General features: G+C 38.0%; 1 protein-coding gene across 1 annotated transcript in view; it reads right to left on the bottom strand.

Moving 5' to 3' along the window:
* TBC1D5 (TBC1 domain family member 5) overlaps nucleotides 1-26,710 on the bottom strand; it is a 294,668-nt gene that overhangs the window by 154,538 nt on the left and 113,420 nt on the right. Inside the window, 1 exon segment of the mRNA XM_035894107.1 lies at nucleotides 8,622-8,688. Coding sequence (XP_035750000.1) covers nucleotides 8,622-8,688 — 67 coding nt within the window.

Genomic DNA, 26,710 nt, shown 5'->3' with positions numbered 1-26,710 from the left:
GTCTGGCCATGGGAGAACACCTAACTTCCAACCCTGTAACTGGTTAGCTTTTGTAGAAGAATTCTTGTTACAGTCATTTCAAAGTCTAAGTTTCATCATCTCGTTCTCCTCTACTCATTACTTTACGTGCACATTTAAAGAATGGCGAAACGAAATTTAGATATTATGTTCAGTTATTTTAATTTCTGTTATTTTAACTGATTTGCCAGTTGCAGAGTCAAGGTTTTCTAGTTTGAATCCCCCAACACCTCTGAAATCCTTTGCGTGTACAGGCAGAACTTTCCTTGTCCTGACTAGAGTTCCCTGGGCAAGGCAGGCCTTCTCATCCCACCGAGAACCTGTCATCTAAACACTGGGCTCCCAGTTTAAACAAGGTGCCTAATCTTCCTCCATAGCAAAGGGAGAGACACAAATGTACAGTGAGGGAGAGACCCAGTAAACTTCCAAACACTTAATGTTAGTGGCCTCCACCTTTTCAGTCATGATGCAGGCTGCAGAGAGACTGTATCTGATGCTTCCTCCTAACTGGTATTTCCGCCACCACATTTGCTATTTTCCCCTTCTGCTAATTCATACCCACAGCTAGCCAGAGTTCTGTGAATTTTGTGTGTTCACATGCATGCAGCCTCGTTATATGAACAGACATGCATTCTTTAAGAAAAAGTTAGAGCTTCCTGTAGTACATAACAGAAGTTAAAAGCTACAGCTCTACAAACCATGAAACTAAAAAATGGATGTGAAAGGGAGACTGGAGATATTTTTTTGCAGGAATATGCTTCAAAATGTTTCTGTACTTGCACCTGACAAGCTAGAACAGGTCTAGAACTGGCAACATGACAATATTTAAAAATGTGCACCTGATTTCAAAACTCAGGTGATTTTGTGAGGCACAGGATGACAAATGCAAAATTCTAGTTAATATTTTTAATTCCATCTTAGCTTTGTATAATCCGTCCATTTTGCATACCATGGCATAAGAAAATGAGTAAGTGATTTCATGATATAATTTTAATCTCTTGAACTGACTAGGTTTTATTACCATCACTAAAAACCACCTAGTCTTACTAAAAGCAAGTCTTTGCTTTTTACATTTATTTCAATTATATTTCAATTTATTTCATTTATATTGGGTTCCTTTCTTTTTTGTCAAGTTTACTGAGGGACTAACAGTGCTTACAAAAATAGGAAAATAGGAAAAGGAAAATACACATTTAAAAAAAAAAAAGAAGAACGAACAAAATTCTTCTGAAATTTTTTCTAACCTGACATTCCTGACCTCAAATGCTATGCTGCTTATGCTATCCAGCCTAATACTGAATCTTTGCTTAGAAAATCGTGTTTTTCACTCAGAGAGACCTTCTTTCCTCTGCTCATGCCACAGATGTTTCCTCCTTCTGATTTAGAACAAGGTATTCAATTTTTATGATTTTGAATAATAGGGTTTACAGAATCACGGAATGGTTGAGGTTGGACGGGACCTCTGCAGGTCATCTGGTCCAACACTCCCACTCAAGCAGGGCCACCTACAGCTGGTTGAGCCAGTGGCTTTTAAATACACTCCAAGGAGAGTGACGTCACAACTTCTCTGGGCAACCTATGCCAGTGCTCGGACACCCGTACAGTAAAAAAAAGTGTTTACTGATATTCAGATGGAGCCTCCTGTGTTTCAGCTTGTGCCCATTACTTCTGACCTTCCTGTTGGGCACCACTGAAAAGAGCCTTGTTCTGCCTCCTTTATACCCTCCATTCAGATACTTACAGACTTTGATAAGATCCACCCTGAGCCTTATCTTCTACAGGCTGAACAGTCCCAGGCCTTGGCCTTTCCTCACAGGAGAAATGCTCCAGTCCCTTCATCATCTTTGTGGCTCTTCCCTGGACTCCCTCCAGTAGCTCCATGTCTCTCTTGTACTGGGGAGTCCAGAACTGGACACAGTACTCCAGGTGTGGAGTAGAGGGGAAGGATCACTCCTTCTAATACAGTCCAGGATACTATCAGCCTTCTGTGTGGCAAGGGTGCACTGATGGCTTATGTTCAACTTGATGTCCACTAGGACCCCCAGGTCCTTTTCTGCCAAGCTGCTTTCCATCTCCCAGCATATATTGGTGCTTATTGAGGGTACACTCTGCCCCATCATCAAAATCATTAATGAAGATGTCAAACATGACTGGACCTAGTATTGACACCTGGGGTACACCACTAGTTACCAGCTGTCTAGATTTCGTGCCACTGATCACAACCCTTTGAGCCATTTTTCAACCCACCTCACTGTCTGCTTATCCAGCCCATACATCAACAGCTTGTCTATGAGGATCTTATCACAGACAGTGTCAAAGGCGTTCCTGAAGTCCAGGCTGACAACATCCACTGCTCTCCCCTCATCTACCAGGCCACTCATTTCATCATTGAAGGTTATCAAGTTGGTCAAGCATGACTTCCCCTCAATGAAGCCATGCTGACTACTCCTGATGAACCTCCTCATCCTTCATGTGCCTAGAAACAGTTCCTAGGATTAGCTGCTTCATAACTTTCCCAGGGATCAACGTGAAGATGACTGGCCTGTAGTTCCCTGATTCCTCCTTCTGAACTTCCTTGAATATAGGATTGACTTTTGCTTCCCTCCAGTCCTCAGTCACCTCTCCCAACTGCCATGATTGTTCAAAGATTATTGACAGTGAAAAAGTAAAGGAAACCCATAATGAAAAACACTTAAAACATTAGTAAGGGAAAATATGAAATTAGCTGAATACGGTGTCAGTGATATACATGCTAATTTTCATGTGCAACAGAATAAATAAAAAGTAAACCAAATTTTTCACTTTCTAAAGTATGATTCTCCCTTCCATGGCCTCTCTTCATGTACTAAATCTTTCCTTTTTGCTACCAATCCGTCAGGAAGCATTCTGCCAATACAAGGTGCTAGTACTCAGTCTTTCCTTTCTGATTCTCTGTTCAGAGCATCTCAGGCTTTTAAGTAAATTTGTTAGATTTGCTTTCCCCTATTTTCTAAGGGATCACACCATATACAAAAAGAAAGCAAACCTATATTACTGTTTCAACCCCTTTAGAAAGTAACATAATTTCTGCAGGAAAAGTTACAAGAAATCCACAATTTATATTTGTTGAAATGTTTGGATCTCAGAAAAAGTATATGCATATAGAGTTTCAGTTCACAACTTATTGTTCCTTGTCTTATGACATCCTTTGCAAATTCCTTAGGACACCAGGCAAGGAGTGCACAGTGGATCATCTGTGGTAGGAAGAAGTCAATAAAAGAAGTTTGACTAGACAGAGATGGAAAATGTATATAAGGGTCCTTAAACAGGGAAAGAAAGGAAAGTAATTTTGAAAGAATTCAGAGAAAATGAGAAATCTTCTAAGGTCTTGGTAGGTATGACAATGATCTTCTCGGATTTGGACAAAAAAAAACTGTTGGAGGAAACCTGTGATCAGTGCAGAGTCACCTTCTCTTGGAAATGAGAGATTTGCAAGATGGAATTGCTAACTTCTTCACAAATGGAGACAAAATGAGAGTACTGGTATGGACTACCACATCCAGAGAAAGATTACAAGCACATAATCCTTCAGAAGAATCATGAAATTCAAGGAGAGAGTTTACAGGCTCTCAGACAAAATTAACTTGTACTGAGAAGGTCTCTTTGCACATAAATGACACCAATGAGGATGGTGTCTAGCAAACGCTTCTATGTAAGGCAAAACAAACATGGATGCCAGCTTTACTGCTTCCTTGTGGAAAGAGAAAGGATGCAAGCACTGAGAATTCTCCTTACAGATCAGCAGTGCCACTTCACTGCTTCACCACCTTCCATTCCCAAACATTTATATCTCAAAACATTTGAAAGCCCCAATAGAAACAAGCTTGTTCTTTACAGCTCTTTATTATGTGTGGACACATAGTGGACAAAGTTAGGAAAAATAGGTTATAAATGCACAGGGGTGGCTTAAAAGTAAACAATAAGGAAACACCACTTGTGTTTGAACAAGACTAAACAGGCTTGTGTAGATGGGAACAGGCTGCTTCCTAACAGATTAAAACAGGAGTTTTCCACAAGGTGGAGGTATGTAAGTTGCCTAGATCTTCACACTACATTTAACATATAAGGCAGCTTAGCTACAAGAAAAGCCATAGGTCAAAGAGGAATTAAACTAGTTTCACTATCCACTTTTGGAAGGGTGTAGAAACAGGGAGGAACAGCTTGCACCCCTTGCCGTCTTTCTTCTGTATGCTCAGTATCAGTCCTGCAGTTGTTGGCTGGCACACAAGAAACATGCCTCAGCCAGCAGGACCACATTGCCTTTTTGCAGTAAGAAAGAAAACATCTGGTAAGCAGAATCTGCAAGAAGTCAGGGGGAAAAAACAGAATACGGAAGTCTTTCTTATACTAGATCTTCTGCCTATTTGAAATATCAGCACAAGAAGTAATATACATTGTCGACATAATCCACAACTTTAAGCGACCATCATTTGTCATCAAGTATAAGCCACACAGGAAAGAACTTTATCTTGATACATAGAGTAGAAATTAAACTTACATACAAGTGCAGAGATGTATTAAGAAATTATCCAGCATAGTAGTCATGGGTCTCTGAATCATAAAGTAAGTTAACAACACAAGTATGAAAAGTGAGCTTTTTTTAGGCTATATATTTATTAGAAGCAGTATTAATGTATGAATCCACCTTGGAAGAAAATAGGTGTCCTTGAGATGTTAGATTCTATCAGCCAAATTGAATGTCTGCATCAATGGCTCTCCCTAAAAGTCATAATTAGGTCATTAAAATATATTTAGAAAAATAGCCTGTAAAATAAAGTTAAAAAATACTCACCTTCATTTTATTTCATAGGTCACTGTTATACCATCTAATAAGATAATTAAAAACATGCAAGCAGCTGGTACTGAGGCTAAACAGATTAATGTAATAGTCTGTAGTCATATGTGCTGGCAAGGGGTTCACCTCTTTGGCGAGGAGAAGGTCAGCTGCCCTTGGGAAGGCAGGAGAAAGACAGTATTTCTACTTTCCAGTGGCACTGCATTGCAGATACTGAAACTAGAGACCCACACTTATTTTTCTTCTCCTTTTGGTGAAGTCTGTCCAATTTGCACATCCAGAAAAGGCTTTAACCATAGCAATAAAATAATACAGTAGAGAGGAGCTCTAATATTTTCCTCAAGTTTCTTATGTTTTGAAGATGACAGTTACTATATGTCCAAATCCTTGTTCAAATTTTTCTAATAGTGAACTTCAAATTTTGATGGCATGGTTCTAGGAAATAATTTTCTTAAATTTCTTATAAGTAAAGCTTCTTGGCAAGGACACAAAGAATACTTCCATCAGAGACTGAAGACCAACTAGAAAATTGTCTGTGACCTGACAGGATGCATTCACAAACTCACAGAATATTTAGAAATATGTGCCAGTCACATGTGCTTTTCACTTACATTACTTACGAAGTTTATGGCCTAAAGGGAAATGCTCACTATGTGAACATAAGCAGCATTAAATCTGTGCCGTGATCAACACAAGCAAGAGCCACAAACTCCAAGGTGGCTCCATCATAGTAAAAATAAAACCACAGAAATAGTTTCAGAGCATTATAAATATATAGAAGGATAATGATGTGACATCCTTTATTAATAAATACACACACACTAAGAGTCTTGCACTAGATAGTGTAAAATTCTCCTTTAAAATAGAAAGTTTTGGAATCCAGTAACACCCCCAGCTCCATGGGGGTTTTTTATTGTGGTAAAACCAATATGCTCTTAAGACCACTTTAATAGCAAAACACATTCACAGTCAAATATTTTTAAACATTTGGAGTTGCCTCTTCTCCTAAATAAAATGTAAAGAGACTGCTATTGATAAAACGTAAAGCAGCTTTTGTTTCAGTAAAAACTCCCAGTAGAATTTTGCATGTATTAGCCTTCGCAAGCATGACATCTACCATGATCCAAAGATGCTGTTGCCTCCTTTAGGGCAAAAATTCACTAGCCAGTCTCTTTAAAATACAATAGACTGAAACACATTGAGTAAATAAGACTATCATCAGTTTTATCAAATTACTAACTTAGTGAAACACTATTCTTTGACAGTATCCTAAAATAAGTCCAAATCTCTAGTGAGTCCTTAAAGAAATAACAACCATTTACCATCATTACCTTTCAAGGTAGTTTAAGATTCACTTTTTGTCTTTCATGAGGTTTTTACTTAATATGCAGCACAGAACTATAACTATCAACACAATATTCAATCCAACCAGCAAATTTACAGCCAGTCTCATTATATGATGGGAGTTACTTGCCACTGAACAGAAAATAATCACTTCACACCTTAAACATTGTAATACTACTTAATAACAGTGCTACCTTGCCAACTATTAAAAGTCAGAGGTTTCTTTTATATATATATGAGTATACACACACACACACACACACACACACACACACACACATATATATATATACACGGTACTATCTTGCTTTATTATCTTGCCTCTAATTACCACAATAATACTCTGGCAATGGTATATGGGACTGCTTTTAAAATATTAATTAACTTCAGTTTTATAAGTTGGGCTGTAATCCTCTCAGACAGAATACCATTATTATTCAGTGGAAGTCATAGCCAACGTAATATTTATTATATGCACTTTGGACTAAGGAATACGGAGATGCAAAGGCCAGCTTTAACCTCCTCTTATTTGTGAAGCATTAAAGATGCCTGAGGATTCATTATAGTTTAGCCTGGGCTAGTTTAGTGCCCCAGACTGGCTCACTGAGAGATGAGTGCCACTGGATGAGTGGAGAAGGGGTAGGAAAAAAGGGTCAGACCCCAGCTTACGCTCTTGTGGAACCAGAGCCAAGCTGAAGCTGGCTTCTTCTTCAAGCTTTACCTTGGCAGGTACAACATCCGGGGCTCTTGAGTTAATGACTTTCAGGTATAAGTGTCCTGGAATTAATGGCAGAGCAAGCTCTGAACTCCTTCCTTTTGCTGATCTGACTTAATTCTAGCTTGCTTATTTTTCAGAGACTGCTTCACGATCTCTGTATCTACATATGCTTCTCACCTAAAAACCATGAAGATTATTCTGGGTGGTATTTTTGAGCCTTACTTTTAACTTAGATAGCATGTTGCATGCATTAGAGAACACAAATATGACAAGAAATCAAGTCAGGCAGAGCCCTGGCATGGATCTGCTAATGTATTTTTCTCAAAGTGAACATGCTAACTACCCTCGAAGGGTTTTATATCATCACAAAGTAGGTTTCGTTAGAGCAGACTTCCTAGAATACAGAAAATTGGAAGGATTTGTAAATCAAACCTCCCCTGTCCCACTGCGTCCGTGCAGGCACACCCTTTTTTCCAACCTTGCTCTCAGTCCAGAAGCTTCCTCTGGGTGTTTGAATCGCAACAAACTCTTTGCTGTTCCCTCTAGGTCCTTCCAAAAAGTCTTTCTTTTCAACATCCTCAAGACCAGGCTGTTTGCTCTTTGCTCTCCTCAGCAATCTCTCACTCTCCAGCCTGCCCCAGGTTCTCCAGGCGTTGCATCCCTCCCTGCCACCCCACACCTGAAGGCTCCTTGTGCCCAGCACAGCTTGCTCCCTGCAAGACGGTGCAATATTCCCCACCCAGATGGCTGCAACCCGGACAAGGCGAACAGGCAGGTTCCTCCTGCCTGCCTGCCTATACCTCTTTGAAGTACAGACTCCAGTAGACTACAAACAAAAAAATGAAAAAGATGCCATCCGTCATAGTTCAATAAATTAATCCAAAACAATCACGTGGTAAGCTTGTTTTATTTTACCACACTTAAGCATCAAAATCAGATGCAGTCATTCTGGTTTAGCACAAATCTTAACTATTAATTTACCAGTCACAAGGACAAATATTTAGCATTTGTAGCAGAGGCAGTATTTTGCCGGCTGAAAGATGAAACTACGCATCTGCTGGTTACCTTTCTGTGCAAGTACAAGACACCCTCTGGTATGTACCCAAGCAAGACTCAAGCTCAGTGACAGCACTGCAAAAAGTTGCTTAGCGTCATGTTCCTTTAACTGGTGTTTACTACCAACAGAAAAGAAATATTATTTTCCTGTCAGAAAACCTCAAATTTAACAAATCCTGGCTTTGGTTTTTGACCTGAAATAACGAGCAAAAATGAGTTCCACGTGGTCCATAGATCCAGTTACTTTGGAGATCAGAAAGATGATCCCTTGTGAGTTAAAGATTTCAACAACGTTTAACTTAACTGCTATGAGTTTAGGTGAGAATTTTTACTTCATTGCATACTTTGGAGAAAAAAACCTGACACCACCACCACCACCCCCCCTTAAAAATATTTAGGCTTTTAAACATCCTGTGCTTTCGATATTTAAGCATTCTGAACAGCCTTCTCAAAGAAAATATAACCCAGAAAACAACTTTTCAGATCATTCCTTAATTAAATCCTTCATGTAGTTTAGTCTACTGACTGTTGCAATTTAGATTATACAATTCTGTTAAAATATATAGACCAGTACTTTTGATTTAAATAATTATGCTGCTTATCATATTCAAACTCTTTAAAATTAGAAAATAAATATAAAAAATTACCAACCTGTAAGAAATAAATGTTCCACCAGAATCTGAGGTGTGGTGTGTGCTCCCATTTTCATTTGATCCTCCTAAAACAAAAATAAACCACCTTTGGTAAAGACAAACCCTGGTAATAAACAACACAGTATCGATGAGAATTGCAATTGATTTTACCATATATGGTAACTTCAGGTTACAACAAGACTTACATCGTTAAGTCTCAACTTTACATCTTCCAATTCTTACAGCTGGCAAGAGAGACAACTGGCCTCCACGTTCAAATTGGAGTCTGAATGTTCTGAAAATCTGAGATTTAATTTCACTTGAAGTTTTGATTGAGGCCCTTCTCAACTTATTACACACAATTTTACTTGTATAAGGCTACAGAGGTATACCATATAAATAGATGAGTTTGGTTTTACTAACATTAAGACAAAGAATGTAGAAGTCACCTATTTTGTTAAGAATTTCAAGCTGACTGTATGACACCAGGTATTTTTTGTCATCGCACAAGTTCAAAGCTTCTCTGAAACTACCAAAGTAACACATCTGCAAAACATCTTGGTTTACATCCTGTGGGCTGTTTATACAGAGAACAGTGACATTCACAGAAACCAAGGATTAAAAGGAAAACCTCCTCTCTTTAATAACTACTTCTACTGAAGGACTGTTAAAAGCCAGGAAGAATCATCTATTTTTCAAAGCAAATTTATTCATGTCCTGATTTATACTATTTATTCTTGCCCAACCTGTCATTTAGCTTGATAATTCTTCTATGTCCCTGTGTAGTTCCTTAATTCATTTACAGATAGCATTGCGCAGCTTTGTGTCCTCTGTTCTGCTTACCAAAATCAAGTTCTTTCAGTCTTTTTCCTAAATGAGGCTCCTTATTACCTGTTTTGTTTAAATCAGTCCTTCTTGCACATGGAAAATAAGGGAAAGGAGCTGCAGACAGCATACAAAAAGTTTAATCTTGCTCAATACAGTCTATAGTCACACCACACCATCTTGCAGTTTCACAGCCATCCTTAACCAACACTCTTAGATGTTTACTCTCCATTTTTATTTACAAGAAGAAGTTTTGCAGTGTAGAGTAAAAATTCTTGCTAGTACAATACTGTATTTCAGACTATTTCATGCTGTTTCTAGTCCTCTTTTTCTCAGAAAGGACCAGTCCAACCTGAATACTCTATTTGTGCTTGCACTGGGTACCGCTTTCTAATATTATTTCTTCATAAAAGTCCATCAGGGCACTGTCTCACTTTGTGGCAAGACAACAAATGAAAATATTGAATACAATCAGTTCCACCACAAACTCCACTAAAAATAATTCTTTCATTAAAATCTGCATTTCTCTATTTGTCTCGACTACTATACTTCAGTAATGCCCATCCTTTCTATTTCATAACATCTCCTGTGGCACTACGTCAGATGGTTTACCGAGGTCCAGGCAGACGTAATGTATTTCCTTAAGGTATATTTTGAAAGGCTAGCAGGTTAGCTGGGCACAATCTCCCAATGAACAAAACACCCACACTAAAAGTTATGCAATTTGCTTTTCTTCTCTCTCTTCTTCCTTAAAAACTTTTCTAAAGGTAATAGTCAATCTATATAGCTGCTTTGCTATCACCTTTTTTTTCCTCCTACTCTAAGTACAGGTACTACATTTCCCCTCATACTATCAGCCATGAACTAGAAGACTAAAAAATTATTCCATGCAGCCATATTTGTCAGTATTCTTGAAAGACATTTACTCTGCAAGTCAGATGCTTTAGTCTTTATTGTATGTGCTAATTTATAATATCTACCCAACAACCCCTTTTATCTTATTTATTTTCAGGCCTTTGCCTGAAATTTTGTTTTTACTGAAATTTAAAACTTTTCCGGTTTAGACCATACCTGGATTACATTTAATATCATTTGTCCATTTGCACTGCACAATGGTTCTAGCTTTCTTCCTTAGAAAGCTTCTTTACATAGTCAAGTAATACTTTCTTGTTAATTCAAATTCCCTTCTTATGACCTAATTCAACTTAACTTTTGCTAATTGTCTCTATAACCCCAGACTTTCTGATGTCCAGGAGGTAGCCATCTTTGCAGGTCAAGCTGTTTTTCTGTTTCTTTCAGGATCTTTGCTTACTCCAAACATTTCTTAAAAATACTTAATCATTCATTTGGCATAGAACTTTCCTTCCAAGTGTTTTTTCTCATCTATTTCGGAATGCATTTTTTTATTAACTTTTGCACCTTTATCTAAAATAAATCCCAAACCTCTACTACATTTTAGTCTAAAATTGCTCAGTCCAGTTGATTTCACTAATTAGCGCTCTCAATTTATTTTGAAAATGGAAATCCTACTTAATCAATCTGCTTATTGTTTACTAAATTTAACTAAATTAACAACACCAGATATTTCATCCAGGAGCCGACCCTCCCGTTATTAATAACCATCTGTTCCTTTTTTTCTTGTATCTTGGAAAATAGTCTCCCATATTGGGACAATTTTAAGTAATACGCTTTCTCATATATTATCCGTCTCCACATCTGATCCTGAGCCTTCAGAGAAATGACTGAACTATGTTCAGTCTCTTTTAAAGCCATACGGCTAAGTGCAGCCACTTTGGGCAACTGTTTGCAGGGACACAGCATACCAAAATGGGTCCTGAATGCACTACCACACTTTATTTATACATAGACAACTCCTAAGCATTCACCTAACACACTGGTCAGACTGAAAAAGAAAACCCATTCACAGCGTAAAATTCATATGCTGAAAAATATCTTTTGAGACTCTTTTCAAGAATGGCAACATGATCTTCTTCCTTTCTGAAGAATGAGGTTTAAGAATATCTCAAAAAATGCAAGGCCTTTATCATCTTTCAGCTAAACCATTTGCCCTGCTTGAAGAGTCAAGAGGACTCTGCAAAGAAAACCAGAATCTAGGTGATAAAAGCTTTTCTTTCATCAGGATCCCACAAGGAACAGTTGGTCTGCTACATCAACTGAGTTTGGAAGGACACCCCTGCAGCTGTCCTTCACAAACTACTCTTAAGAGTAGCTCGCTTTATTCTGAAGCACTCTCTCAGAAGACAACAATTTCCTTTATTTAAATGACTGCCGCAACACTTTAGCATTCCTAATTGTACACCCACTGTTCATAAATCTCATGTTCATACAAGTTAGTGCTGGGGGTTTTTTTGAGAGCTGCTTTTTGCTCCATCATATGATTAGCAGCAGATACCAAAACTGCATAGGACTAGGTACATCCAGCTCTGAGAAACAGGATTTAGTGGAGTGGGCATTTTTGTGGTTGTTTTCTTGCTCCATCCCCTTTAAGACAGATATGTCTGTTATACATCTTGAAAGATGATTGAGATGTCTTTCACTGAAGGTGATAAAAGTGATAAAGCAAAGCGCAAAATATTCATTGACTTAAAAGAAGATTTCCTAAATTTTACCTACTGTTATCTGAAAGGCTTTCTAGCAAATCCTGGTAAGCATTCAGAGTCAGCAATATTTGAGAAAAAACAGGACAGGTGCTTTACTAATGACAATAAGCTGTGGGAATGGATCACCTCTCCTCCTGGCAAGTTCCAGTCCTCCCTCCTTTTGAAAGGTATGGTGGACTCCCAGTAGACCAAATAGATTACTTGTATCTTCTTCAGTGATAATGATCCAAATTTCTGGTAAAATCAGGACATATACTGAACAATTATGAATATAAGATTCATTATGCTGGTAACAGAATTTGTGGTCTCCTTTAAAAATCCTAAGTGGTTCAGTATTATTCTAATCTTTAGATCCTTTCTGAGACTCGAACATGTGAAGGGCTCTCTTGAGGATGCTCTACCAACCCTGCCCCACACCTCCTGAAAAGGTTTCCAAACTTCAAATGAAAAAGCTAAGGAAAAAAAAAAGTAAAATAAATCTTATCACACTTTCAGAGGAAATAGTGGGGAAACAATCAGTACCATACCAAGCACCAGCATCAAAGTAAGTATGGCTAGGGTACCCAGCTTTCAGCACTGCAGCAGTCACTGGTTTTCATATAATAATAAAATAAGGCAGTATCCTTCCAATGGGACTGAAAATCATCTGCATATCTTTCTTGCTGCTGCTTTAACTGGAGAAACTTCCTCTCCTGGGAATGAACACTCTTTTTTTTCTCCTGAAAGAATTCCGTTCTATTGCCCTATTTTAGTAAAGGGCTAAAGGGAGCTGGGACTTGGGTAGCTGGGACCTGGTACTTACTGGACACTATTGGAGGCTGTTTCAAGACAATTTGCATAACTTGAAATTGATTTTTTTTTTACTAACCAGCCAAAAAAGAACATTCCAGATGCTGGCTTCTTTAGATTTCAGAGATGCATGGAGAAGGATTTGTAAATTGTGCATTTACTAGGGTACTAGATTCACCCAGAACACACAGGCTTCTCACTTGCAGCAACTGTTTTCTTGTAAGAACACGTTTGAGATCACAAAAATAGATGAACCCAGAATCAGGAGGATGCCAAACACACTTTCTGAACATTATCTGAAAACCATGTGTAGAAACTGTAACAAGGAGAAGCCTTATTTAAATATGCACATTATTTTTGTATTTTTATTTTTTAACAGCCTATTATACGGATAGTATAATACGTTCGCGAAGAAGAGCTTTTTCAAGGTGCGTTGCACAGTTTCCACTTCAGGCGATAAGAAGAGCGGGAAGATGCTCTGGGTACGCACCAGGCACAACGAGCACTCTGAGCTGAAGCATGTGCTCAACAAGAGTAAAAAAGCATGTAAGAACGACGTAGGATCAGACATTTTTCACTCGCCTCCTTCATTACCTCTCTGTAAGATGCAAAAATTCAGCACAGGACTCCTAACAGAGAAGGGGTAGGATACTATCGTAACCAGCTGCAAGTCTACGAAGACAAGAGGCTTTGAGTGACACCCCCTTACTCTACGGATATAGTCCTACTTTTTAAAAATAATTGAACTCTGATTCTTTTTCTTTTGAAAATATGTTTTGATAGTGAAGGAATGCCTTTACATATATACATATTTTTGTACGTATGTATACACACATACGCATGTCTATGTGTGGGCATGCAGGTATATTTATACAGTGCTAACCAATTTACCAATCTTGTGCCAGCTATGAAAGGGTTTGATGGCTGGCAGTTTAGGAATTCGTGACAAAAGTGATCCCACTTCGGAAATCAAATGGTGCATTCCCCTGCTTACAAGTGTCAAAATGGAGACAGATCTCTCTGCTGACGAGTTTGTACTCTGCTTAATATTTTCTTTGTATCCTAACCAAAGGTTAAAATGTTGTTAAAAAACAAAATTGATTTAACAGTTGTGAAAATTTAAGTTCAGGTTGATATAAAACACCCAATCATGAATGCAGTGTTTTATGATCAGAGACAAGGAAAATTTTTACACAAATATATGCTTGCACTCTCAGGTTGTCAATTCTTATAACATGACTTCCAAATTCCATGCTATATTCATTTTCAGCATATTTAAAGCTTAATAATTTAATGATTTATCCAATTTTAATTTATACTTTCAAAACCACTTTGAACAATCTGAGGTGCCACTGGAGATCATAACAGTGGTCCTGGTTAAGTCAAATAATAATTATAGCGCTTTCACTTTAAAGATGAGATTATTTTTAATTATTGAGTGAAGTACTTGAGGTACCATACTTATATAATTACGCTACTCATTAAATGGTTATTGAAAGCTGAAATGTAATTTTAATGACAGCTACCTATTTTTCTTTGCACACTTTATAGATGACAGATCAGTCAGGAATTCTAGTTTGCTCAAAAAATCCTTGCAGCTGCACTGGTTCTTTCAGGTGTAAAACAATTAAGCTGTGCTTATTTTAAAACTTTAAACATTTTTTTCTCAAATGATATTTATATGATATACAGGAAACTAGTGAAATCAGAACAATAATGCATGGATATTTTTTCTTCTTCACAATAACACCAAAAATCTGGTCCTAAACTATATACATTAACCCCCCCCCCCCCCCCCCAAAAAAAAAACCACCCCAAACCAGTGACAATACAAATATGGAAGAATGATTTTAGTCAAAATGTGTTCCTCACATAATGCAAACAAAAAAAAAAATGCTTAACAGATTGCAGACCTTTATTGTGAGTATAAAGGGGTAATCAACATACAATAAGCATTTTACTATGCGTTAAAACTATATATAATGCCACGAGACTCCTTTGCTTTTTGTAACACCAAGGTTCACAACTCTTCAAACATAAAATTCCTTCATACCATTTACTCCACAGCATCAAACTGATCTGGATAAAATTTATTCTAATATGTAGGAATCTCTGACAATTGACACCACAGAGTTGTGGTCTCAGAAACAAGCACCTAAAGACTTATGCTCTGCATTTTAATCCCTTAGACGCGACGTTTGAAATTCAGCCTATCTGTCCATTGTTCCACAGGCCGGTGTCTTGTTCAAATTAAGCCTTCCTTTTTCACAGTGAAAACCAAACAGAGGAGTAAATTTGTTTCATTAACAATATTAAAGCAAAGATTTCTGAGTTCGCTGCATGGGGAAAAGGCAATAAAGTTTTGAAGAGGGAAAAACTGCTTTGTTCCTTCAATCCCCTAGTTGAAATTAATTATAGCAAATGTTTATGAAAACATCTGTTCCATACAGTTATAAATTCTTAATTTTAGCATGGGCGATTCCAGGCTCCTCTATTACTTTGAAAGAGAGCAGTCTGACAATTGAAAGGTTTACAAAAGAGCAGACAATTTGCATTTCTACAGCACCAAATATGCAGTTTGGAAAGTCTTCAGGATCTCTGCAGCAAAGGAAAAAGAAAAAAAAAAAATACAAAAAGACTAAGACGACCAAAGCTTTCTGATTCGGGTCTGCTGATAGACCAAAATGGCAGTAGGAGGAGAAAAACTAAAAATAAAAGGAGAACCAATCCCCAAACATACGGCAAATTGAGATTTTACTGCATAAACTAGATCTTTAAAAAGTAAAACGGAGCAGAGCGATGGATTTCTTCTGTCAGAGGTGTTTTGACAGGTTCCCGGGGCGCCAGGGAGGGAAGCTCCCGGCATTGCTGCCTGGCGTCAAGAGAGGGTGCTGCAGAGTTTAAGATGATGCAGCCGCTGCTCCCCTTCGGAAGCTCCCCGGCGGGTACCAGCACCCCCCATGCCACAGCCCGTCTCTTTTGGACTTTTTACATAACGCCCTTGCAACGACGGTGTTAAATTCAATTTACACCAAATAAGCTTTTAAAATGATTAAATGGAGCAAGCTCGAAGCAGTGCACAGAAACTGAAAATAATGCCTTCAGCTAAAGAATTAAGTGCACAGCACTTCTGATATTTATAAAATAATTATTAGGCTGGAAAGTTGAAGAACATTGCACTCTGAGCAAGTTGTTTTAGTTTTCTGAAATAAATATGATGCAGCTTCTTGGTGAGCAACCTTTTAAGTACAAACCTGACCCTCTATCCCTGGCTTCAAGTTCATTTACCATTAGATGCACGCTTCGAATGCATGCGTTGCTTGGTACAAATTTTTTGGTAGCATTTTAGCCTCAAAAACTGTGCCCTAAAATATTACATTTTGCCATGAATGAAATAAAAAAATTATACACTACAATAATCAGCGATATATGCAGATAAGTAACTGCGAGACTTTTCCATTAGAAGTACAAAAGTCTTACATAGGCTGAAATATTTCATTTGTTTATCTTTCAACATGAGAAAAATATATTAAGCATAACCAGTGTTTTCTCCCCTTTAAGCTTATTTGAGTTAGGAAAGAAACACAATTGTAAAACCCAATCCAGTACCCGCGCATACGCTGACCTTGCGATATAGGTAAGGAACGCTGACACCAAGGTGCAAACCCAAAGCCTGCTGTAGCCCTGCAGAAAGCTGCTGAGCAGTACGATAGGCAGACACACTGGTTTGCAGTTAGGAACAAAAACTTCTGGAGAGAACAGGAGTATTTTGTACTGCACGTTGCTCAAACCCTATCAATTCTGGTGTCTTTTGGATTGCTGATTTACAACAATCAAGTGGCATCTTCTATGATCTGTGCATATAAAATCACAATTGCATATGTGTATACGCATATATGAGTAAAGTCTGCGTATTCTCCAGGCAAAATCTCGGTTTGAAATAATTTTGCCTATGCGCTTCAGTTTCAATCAAGACACATAAAAATATGAGGGTTTCCATTTTGAGTGAAAATGCTTCTGAGTGTTCACAAACCTAAACACCAACCCTGTCATTAGATTAGCCTGTAAATTAACACACCACTTTTCCACATATAAAATGTATATGTGAAAAAGTGTGGATGGGGAAAAGACATGCAAAAGTCTAGATGACTGATTTTGAAATTAGAATGTAGCATGAGTGTTTAAGAAATGTAGCCCCCCCCGATGTAAAATAAATTCAACCATAAGTATATTCAAAGGACTCACTTATAATATTTCTTTTCCTGATGAAGCCTCTGTGCTTACCAAAATAGGCTGAGCTATACACTGTACTCTAAACTAAAACCAATACATAGAATAAGGAATTTTACTCTAATACCACTGAACTAATTTGTAGGAATGCTTGAGAAGAATTCTCAGGTGATTGCAAGGTACCAAATTCTTAAATAATTTACATCCAGAGGTGTTTTCATATAATCTCTTTGAGCGTGATGGGAAGGTCAAGTTTAACTGTGATGCTAATTGTGATTTAAACACTTCAGAAAATGCATGTACATGGAAAAGGAGTTTGACTTCCCGTTTAGTGGGAACCACACAACAGTATAAGCAAATGTGACTTCCACTGAAGTCGATAAGCATTTAGTCCAGTAATGCCTGGATTGAATTTGTTAGCAGCAGCAATAAGACTGGTAAAAGAAAAAATCCACAGGATAAGGTAAAATGTGATTCTTCTAACTTTTTATTTATTGTTTCTCCTAGTGCACCTGTCTTTGGTCTGTAGTAAATTATGTCCACTTCTGTTCATATGCTCAGTACTACAGCCTGTATCTGCTACTTAACCTGGCTGGTGATTTACTGTGTAGAACTTAAACAAGTTCCCAGGTCATCACCAAATGTGACTCAAAAGACTCCAGGATAAGATACAAACATTTTAGTGTAGTCTGACTGAAGCAGAAGCTGTACACCTAGCAAATAATATCATCTCTAACTTCAGTAAATTCTTCAAGTGCATATACCCTTAACAAAATGGCAAATTAGCAAAATTAGCAAAACAGCCGACAGAGTAATCCAGTATAACTAGGGACAAGTAGCACAATTAGACTGAACAGAAAGAAAAAAAAAATCTTAGAAGCCGCCTGGCATCATTGCTAGGAACTTACGTCCGATGATATACAAATGCCGAGTGACTTATCACTTGCATCCAGAAGAATTTAGCTAATTTTAACTTATAAACAGCCTAAAAGGCCTTTGAGCTATAAATTGCAATAATCTAAAGATGGCAAGAGGCAATAAACATGAGTTAATGACTCAGCATCCTCCTGAGATAGCACTGGTCATGCAGCTTTGCTTAATCTTAGACATGCACAATCACTGTAAAAAGGTGGTCTCCAGAGACCATTTACACTGACAATAAGAAAAACATACCATCTCTTTATATGTTTGAAGGCTACTATTGTCCTTTAATTTACTTCAATTACATCCTATTTTTAACCACATTTCTATCTTATAGATAGATGCAATCCTTCTGTTTAGGATAATAAATCACGTGTAAGTATAGTTTGATTTTCATATTCAAAATCAGTAATGCATATTCCACTGAGTCTAGGAAAAAAAGGGAGCTGAAAAAGATAGAGCAGAAGTTTTCTAACAGCCTGTTGTTTTGCCAAGATTAAATGGTAGTAGAAGACAAACCAGAAAGGATTAAGTGCTCTTTCATTGAAACAGAACTGCCCTTTCAACAAGAAGCTAGCTGCTCTTCAACTGAGAGTAACAGGTTTATCAGGAGAAAGGCCAGCCCGGTCAGGAAGCCATGAGGTGGTGATACGTGCCTCACCTCCTGAAGTGTGGGAGGTGGCCTCATGATAACCAGGACCAGAGGTTAAAAAGAGCAGGAGCAATTCTGCTTTGTTTCTTTGCTGTTTCTTAGCAAAGGAAGCTACTACAGCAGGCCAATGACTTACAGCACTGCTGATGGACGTCAAAGGCTTCTCCTGAAGGCAGAATGTACTTTCTTGGACCTTCTTCCTTGAGTGTAAATACGTTCAGGAACACTGTGAAAAATCACACCACTTTCCTTTGCCCAGCACATACACACAGAGAGGTTCAGCCTGAAATCAGAGCACCCAGGTGGCTACTGCAGCGACACATGCGTAACGAGCTACTTGCTTATCTGGAACAGGGCAACAGGCAGCATTTATGGCTAGGAGGCAACCAGAAAGAATAAAAGCAGTAGCACATGGAAACATGGAAATTCAGGCACATGGGAAATTAAAAGGCAGTGGAGCTATTTGGCATCCAGTGGAAGGGCTGGCACTACCCCTGAGAGCCAGAGGCTGAACTTGTGGGTTTTGGCTCTGAGGAAGAGGAAGCAGATGAGAAGCTTGACGTTAGGAAATTGTCACAGAGATGCAAGACTGGGCAACACCTGGACTTCCCTCAAATGCTACAGTTTTAAAAGCACACAGTAAGAGGTGAAGAAAGTCCCACATGAAGCAATGTGGGCAGCAGCCAGTTACTAAAAAGCCCAGGGCCAGGGAGAGGCACTTGGGCACCCACAGTGTCCCTGTCACCCTGGGAAGCTCCGCTCCTCCGGCTCCTCCGGCTCCTTCCAGCTGCAGCCTCCTCTTCCCCCATCCACAGCTCCTTTTAGCACTGCTGGAAGCAGTTGGATCTGGAGGTCCGACAGGCTGCTTTGGATTTTTATTAACATAAACTGCAGGATAATCTGTTAAATTAGTTAGAAATAGGATCCTGCTTGTATCGTAAAAGACACATTTTTAGCAATGCAACCACATAACACATTTTAGCAACATAACACACATGCACACAAACACAAAAAAAAGTAGAGAGATAAGCAATGGTTTATTAAATTAAATACAACATATTAGAAGTGCATATGATTTTTCCTTCCTTTATGCATCATTCATGACACAACAGAAAGCACATTTTTTTTGTTCCTTAACAAATCTATTATCTGAATGGTTTTGAAAAATCAACTTAGTCTCTGGGTAAAGTTTAAAGTCATGTGGGTAAAACTTAAAGATGTTCCATCAGTAGCAGAGTCTAGAAGTAAGACAATTCACAAGTGCACTGTTAAAAAAAAAATGTTAGGCTACCTTCACCTTATGATAGCACCTGTACCTGGCAAACTTGAACAAGTCGGTCTGAGAAAAACCCCAACAACCTGAAAACAACCAATGCTGCCACACAGACTCAAATACTCAACCCTGAAAGGGAAGTTCCTGCTGCCAATGGAGCAGCCCTTATCCTAACAAAATTAACTATACGGAAGGAACCTGCACCAGAAAGGGACACCTGAGCATAAAGCTGCCTAGCTTCGTTTTATAATATGAAGCCAGGAAGCCCTAGAATCCTCATCTGAGGCTAATTAAGGCTGCTAATTCTCAGAATACATTGTGTATCCAGTAGACCCATACCTCAGAGAACATGAAACAGAGCAGTACCCTACGTTTTCAATAAATTTCTCCAATTAAAAACCATCACCGAACAGTATAGAAGAAGTACCGAGCTAGAGCTTTTTAAACTGCCAAATCAAAATATGCCAAAGCATAATGAAAACACTGGATTTTAATCAAAATTCTTTTAAATCAACCCTTGGTTAATTTGGAGAGCGCTGACTGTGTACTCTGCTGGTGCAAAAGCAGATGCATGTTGTGAATGATGGATCTAGAGAAAATTGAAGAGCAAAGATATATACGCATTAGCAGTAAACTCTAGATGTCTAGGAGATGAAAGTCCACAGCTACATCAGAATATAAAAATACATCAAATTGACAGCCAGCATGACAAAACACTTCTATTTACTACAGTGCAAGGTAGTTTGTCGAACAATGGTCCCTCTGTTGTAGATACTGAGAAAGAAACTCCCCACGAAACATTTCTGTGAAGAAGTACATAATCCATCATGGGACAGATTTCTGTTCTCCACCCTTGCCCTCCTGTGAGGAGGAAAAGTAGTGTCAGTCCCTGGTGGCACTTCAGAACGGAACTAAGGACGCAAGTACGAAGCACTTGGAGATGTAAGAAATAAGACATTTCAAAAATACAAATGAGACAAGTATGACTAGATTTTTCTTGCAGACAAAAATTATATAGAAATTTTCTAAAATGTTGATGATTTAGTTTACACAATAATAGGATAAATGTTAAGTAGTAGTCAATTTTTGTGGCCGGTTATCCCAGTTCTCTAAGATGTGAAAACGTGCAGTATCTTTTAGCCAAAAAGAAAACAGTCTGCACGCAAGACAAAAATGTCACCCAGCATCAGAGAGCATCAGCTTTTGACTTCAGATTTTTTGACCAAGTACTATCTGAGGAAAATGTGGAAAGGCATGTTTCGTGTATGTAGTTCATAATAAACCACAAAAATAATCATCCGGAGAGCAACAGAACAGTCCCGAGGGACTACAAATTCTAAAATATTTTCACTTTTTTTCCAAATTTTGGATGTGGCCGTGACTTGCTATGCTGTATGGCAGGTGTGGTACCTCTCTGTCCAACTAGACAGGAGAAAATGCTCTGATTCAAAAAAACTTTGACTCTTCCACGCTAGAGATGTGCACTCTCAGCAGGCACGGTGCTGTTACCTCCAATGCAGCGTCCAGAGGGCACGGACCTCAAGTGGTGCGAAAGGAATGGGCGCGCACAAGGCCATTTAGGCATATCCATAGCGTGGTGTTAGCGACTTTGAAGTACAGGTGCCGAATTTACACATGTACTGTGGGAGCAAAACTCAAGAAAATAGCTGCCTGGCTCGAGCACAGGCATTGTTTGAAAAAGTACTACAGGCTGTGACTGCAGGTCGTAAGACAGAGCGAGAAAGAATATCTACGTCTGAGCAAGTTTTCAGTTTCCTCTCATTGGACTGACAGTGAATAAAGACGACGAAAATTACAGCATGTGAATACTAGTGTAATTACTGAATAGTTCCCCACATAATTATGCAAAACAGATCTATCCATAAGTTAATGTAGCCATTTTCTTTTTGAAACAGAATTTTCATGCCATCCATCAGACACCCCAAAACATAAACCTTAGATGACTTAAGTACACAGAATCTACTCATTTCCTCTGTAATATAAGCAATGCATGTGAGTAGAAATAAAGGTTTAATGAAACAAAATAACGTGCTCCACTAGGGAAAACACATTTTGCCCAAAGAAAAAACTAATGTAAATAAGTGGAGACTTGACTATTTGATAAATATAGCCCCAAAGGTTATATGTTTACTGAAAGAATATAAATATTGTACGTGATGTAGATTTTTTTTGTTTGACTAGGAACATTAATTGCTTTCTAAATACAATAATATTCTTTACTTTCAAACTGTGAGGTCTCATTCCTTTTACTGCAACACGTAACCAATTACCTAACAAAAATGTTTACATTAATCACAATGACTCTATATTTTAGGTTTTATACCACCAATTTTATTTTTGCTTAGAACTGAACTCCCTCAGGCATTCTTTCATGCCAACTGTTAATTTCTATCAGTGATAAAGTTCCCTTAAGCTTCTTTTAACATCTACTGGACATGACCTCATAAAATTTAATGCCATTCATTAACCCCAAGCACTTAACTTTACACAGTAATGTCAGGCATCTGACTTTTCAGTGCATGAGAAATCCAAGTGGGAACCATTTGAGAGATACAAATTACAAATCATTTGAGTAGTAGAAAGAGCAGCAATGAACAATATTAAAGGGTGAACCAAGACTTGAGCAAAAGTAGGGTTCTTGCAATGCCTTCTATCTGGAATTATAAAACATTTATACAAACAAGGAAGAGGCTGCAATGTGATCATTTTGGCTTGTGAGGGGCCTGAAATTCAGAGCTGGGGCTGAATGCCAGGTTTTTAATGCTGTCTGAAGCAGATAGGATGGGCAGTCATGTTTTCTCAGGTGTGCCGTGGCCCTCAGGCATTTCAGAGGAGCACAGGTGCTAGGACCACCTTACGTTCTACAAAGGCCATGCACCAGCAAGACTGGGCAAGCCAGAAGAAGCAGTTTCTTCAAAGTGCTCCTCCTTTTCTTTCTGCAAGAGCCTTGCCTAGGTTTAGCTTTAGAGTGTGGTTGTTCTTCTGATTTTGGTTATGTACCAAGAAAGCTTTCGGAGGGACAGCACTGTTTTTATTTTCCCTGAGATGCACAGATGGGTGATGTCTGCTTAACTCATTTAACCATATTTCCCAGTGGCTTCACACATGTTGGAGAAAATGTGGAAAATTCTAGAGGTGAATGAAAAAAATACTTAGCAACAATTTTCTGGCTCCTCTTGAACCATTCAAGGACGTTCCTTGTGGTGAGTAGAAACTGAGTGACAGCCTGTCAAGGCCCTGACTGTAAAAAGGGCACATTGTTAGGATAAAAAAAAAGAAAGTGGTTTATTTTCTATTTCTGTTGGCTCAAGAGATATCTAGGCATCCTCCGTGAAAAAGGACAGTGCTATGCAGCTAGAAACATGGCCCATCAGAGTTCCTGATAGCAATCTGCTTATTCAGCTCTGTTATGCGAAATCCCCTCCCCTAGTCTGTACCGGGGGCTTGCTTTTTCTTGGTGTCACAGGCTGTTACATTCTGGGTTAAGCAGTCGATGCTGCTGGAGCAGGGATCAACTTAACATTTCTATACAAATTATACAAGGTAGCTATAAATTGCTTCAAGAGAACCCACGTGAGATTTGATGCTGATGTCTCTAAGTGCTGCACGTTTATTTATTTATTTTTAAACAGCAAAAAGAGCCAGCTTTCAGAAGTAAGCAGTAGCTCCTGAATTTACTGATCCGAACTGGAAAATATATTCTCTGTCACCCTATAAATCTAAACAGATGGAAGTAATTTTGCTCAAGCTTTATTTTCAGAGAAAGGTATCTCTAAGCCAAAAGCAGGTATTACAGAATTGAGGTTTTCATACGTGAACAACTGATCTCTGATACCAGCCCCATCTCCAGTTTCTCAGAATTACTATTTTAGCTATAAACCACACGTAACTAAGATCTACAGTCAATACACACTTCATACTATTGAAAACGCCTTTGCATCTTGCCTGCCGCCGGTCTAAGATCACTTTAGCATAATTACAGTGTGATGCAACATCAGTAAGTGTGCATCAGTTGGAAAAGTTTTTATTGCCTAATAGCAGGGAATGGTAATAAAGCAGATGCACACCAGGCCACATGACAATGGCAACCAATTGGTCTGTGTTTGGCAAAGCAAAGTATTAATGTTTTATAAACACAAGAGCACGTTATATACTTTTCTAACAATACGGATGTAAATCTCTGCACAGCATAAACACTTGTGCTGATCAACATAAAGGTACTGCTGTGATAGGTACTTTGAAGTCGCAGATAAGAGCTCAAGCTGTAAGATGCCAACAAAAATGGAAGTTTATAAAGAATCACTGCCAGACTCTTAAATTCAGGAGCACTTGTGGGACTTTCTGTAATATAAATAGTAATTACCTTCAATGCAGAATGTATTTGCAAAAATACATATACCTGTGCCTATACCGAAACTCACAACTCAGTTTTCTACTTACGAAGCAAACTTTAAAATCTGTAACTTCTGAGTAAAAGAACACCCAAATAATCTTTTGCTCAACACCACCTAATACGCAGTGCCCAAGTACGTACACATGCACGTGCACATACACAACCGCTCCAATATATATGTACGCAAACACTACAATCTTAGTGTGAGGGCATCTACCCTGTAGACAATTCAATCAATCTCTCAAGTGACACCCACACGTGCCTGCACACACAAAAGCAGATGTGGCATTAAGATTTACAAAGTTATTGAAACTTTTAACAAGTAAAACGCATCTTTACTTAGCTACACCAGAATGAGGAATAAAGGGGTTTACATATGTTCCAATTCTAAACCTATCAATCAAACCCATGTTATTCCTTTGGGAGCTTATTTACATGCATATTTATCAGCCTCACATGCTAATTCCCTGCTGTTTTATGCCTGCGAGGCATGTTTATGAGTCATAATTGTTGATCTCATTTGATGTATTTCACTGAAGTAAGACATTATTCAGTTATGTGGCCTAATGTCAATGAATTACGATGACCTGATCTTCGAAATGCAACTTGCTCTTTAATTTTTATTAGAGCATAACTTAACTCAGAAGAAGAAATACACTAAACTGGAAGATTACATGCTTTTGTAGTCATTTTACTTAAACATCTAATTTTTGAAACACTCCTCCCTACCTCTAGGCAAAGTTTTAAAGGTGCAATTTGTAAACACCAAATGAAAAGAATTTTTGCCTAAATTTAGTACATATTTCCCAGAGTGGAACCTTTTATAGGTGTTTTGATTTTGTTTTAACCAGCCACAAGACAGGCCTTCAGAACATTGACATATGGTTTGTAAAAGGAAAAAACCAGACCAAATCCAAAGACCTCAAATTGTGCTTTGCCTTAACTTCATCAAAATTGAAACCAGATACGGACTTAGAAGCAACTGGTAAATGAGAACTGGTGAAATAAGTTAGAAGTCCAAAACTTACTCATCACCTGTGATTCAAAATGGTGTCATTCTATAAACAGAAAATCACTTGATGGTCAAAGAACAGACCTAAGCAGGGGAATAATTACAAGGTTTACAAACTTTATTGTGGTGGCTTGGATTGAGCCTTCCATGGCTGTCTAGGCGGCAAGCCAGAAGGGGCGCTGGTAGGCAGATGAACATGGTACTTGTACACTTCTGCTGCTTTGACAAAGACCCATGTCAGTCTTGCAACACCTCAAGTAATCTTTAAAGGTTTAAATTACCTTAAAAAATCTGGTTAATAACATTTCTCAACAATCTTGCTTTTTTTCCTAATGTCATTATTGCATGAAGGAATCAGATCAATAAAGTAACTTGTTATTTTTATTCTCTTGCAGCAAAGACTTGGTATTGTTATTGTAAGCACCCATGCTGTAGGATCCATAGTGTAAGTGGCCCCTTATGCTATGCACACATAATTTACTACATGATTTTCAGGTGTCACCACTTCCTTAATCTTAATCTTCCTTAATCTTAATATTTAGTAGTGTTTTATATGCAATTATTATAATTTTGTTATATATACCAAAAGTAACTATCAACTGACAATTGATTTCAGCTTCACAATAATCAGAAGTATTTGACTTCTATATTTCAGTTAAGAGATTGGCACAGTTAATACAGCATTCAATTTAAATTCCCCTTTATCTATTAATTAAAAAAACCCCTCTTAGATATGTTCAAAAGTTTCAAAGTTGCTGCTTTGAGCTACAGCTTTAGCAAGGAACAGAGTAATATGCAAAAAAAAGAAAACTGTCTTTAGCCAAGTAACGCAAATGCCAGATACCAAATGCAGGCTCATTTTTTCCATAGGATCTCAAATTGAATCTGACAGATATGAGTAAGTGTCTTTGCAGAAAACCTGCAAGTATCTTCCTAAATTTGCAATATCTAGAGGAGTTGTAGTATCATAAATATCTTATTAATTCTAAGATGAAAAACATGCAACAGATTTTTCGTGTCCAGAATTAAATCTGTGGTTTTCACTTAGAGCTGCTTTTATCAAAAAAATCTTTTTTTCCCTGCAAAAACTAAGTATGTGAGAAAGAGCCACAGACTATTTAATAAGGGCTTTATATGCTATTTTTTAAAAAAGCCAAGGAACATTTAATACAGGGTTTATATGATATTTTTCCAAATCAGAAATTTGCTTCTGATAGAAGTATGTTACAATGCAGCTTCTTAAAAAAATAATAATCTTCACTTGAACAACAAGCTAACTGTACAGTTACAAGGGCATAACTTTAGTTCATGCAAATGCCACAACTAAAACTGTCATGTGTTCATTGTAAACATAAATTTATAAAATACAAT

This window comes from Egretta garzetta, unplaced genomic scaffold, assembly GCF_000687185.1.
Source record: "Egretta garzetta isolate BGI_Z169 unplaced genomic scaffold, ASM68718v1 scaffold94, whole genome shotgun sequence".
Taxonomy (NCBI): Eukaryota; Metazoa; Chordata; class Aves; order Pelecaniformes; family Ardeidae; genus Egretta; species Egretta garzetta.
This window is presented reverse-complemented; position numbering and strand designations above follow the sequence as displayed.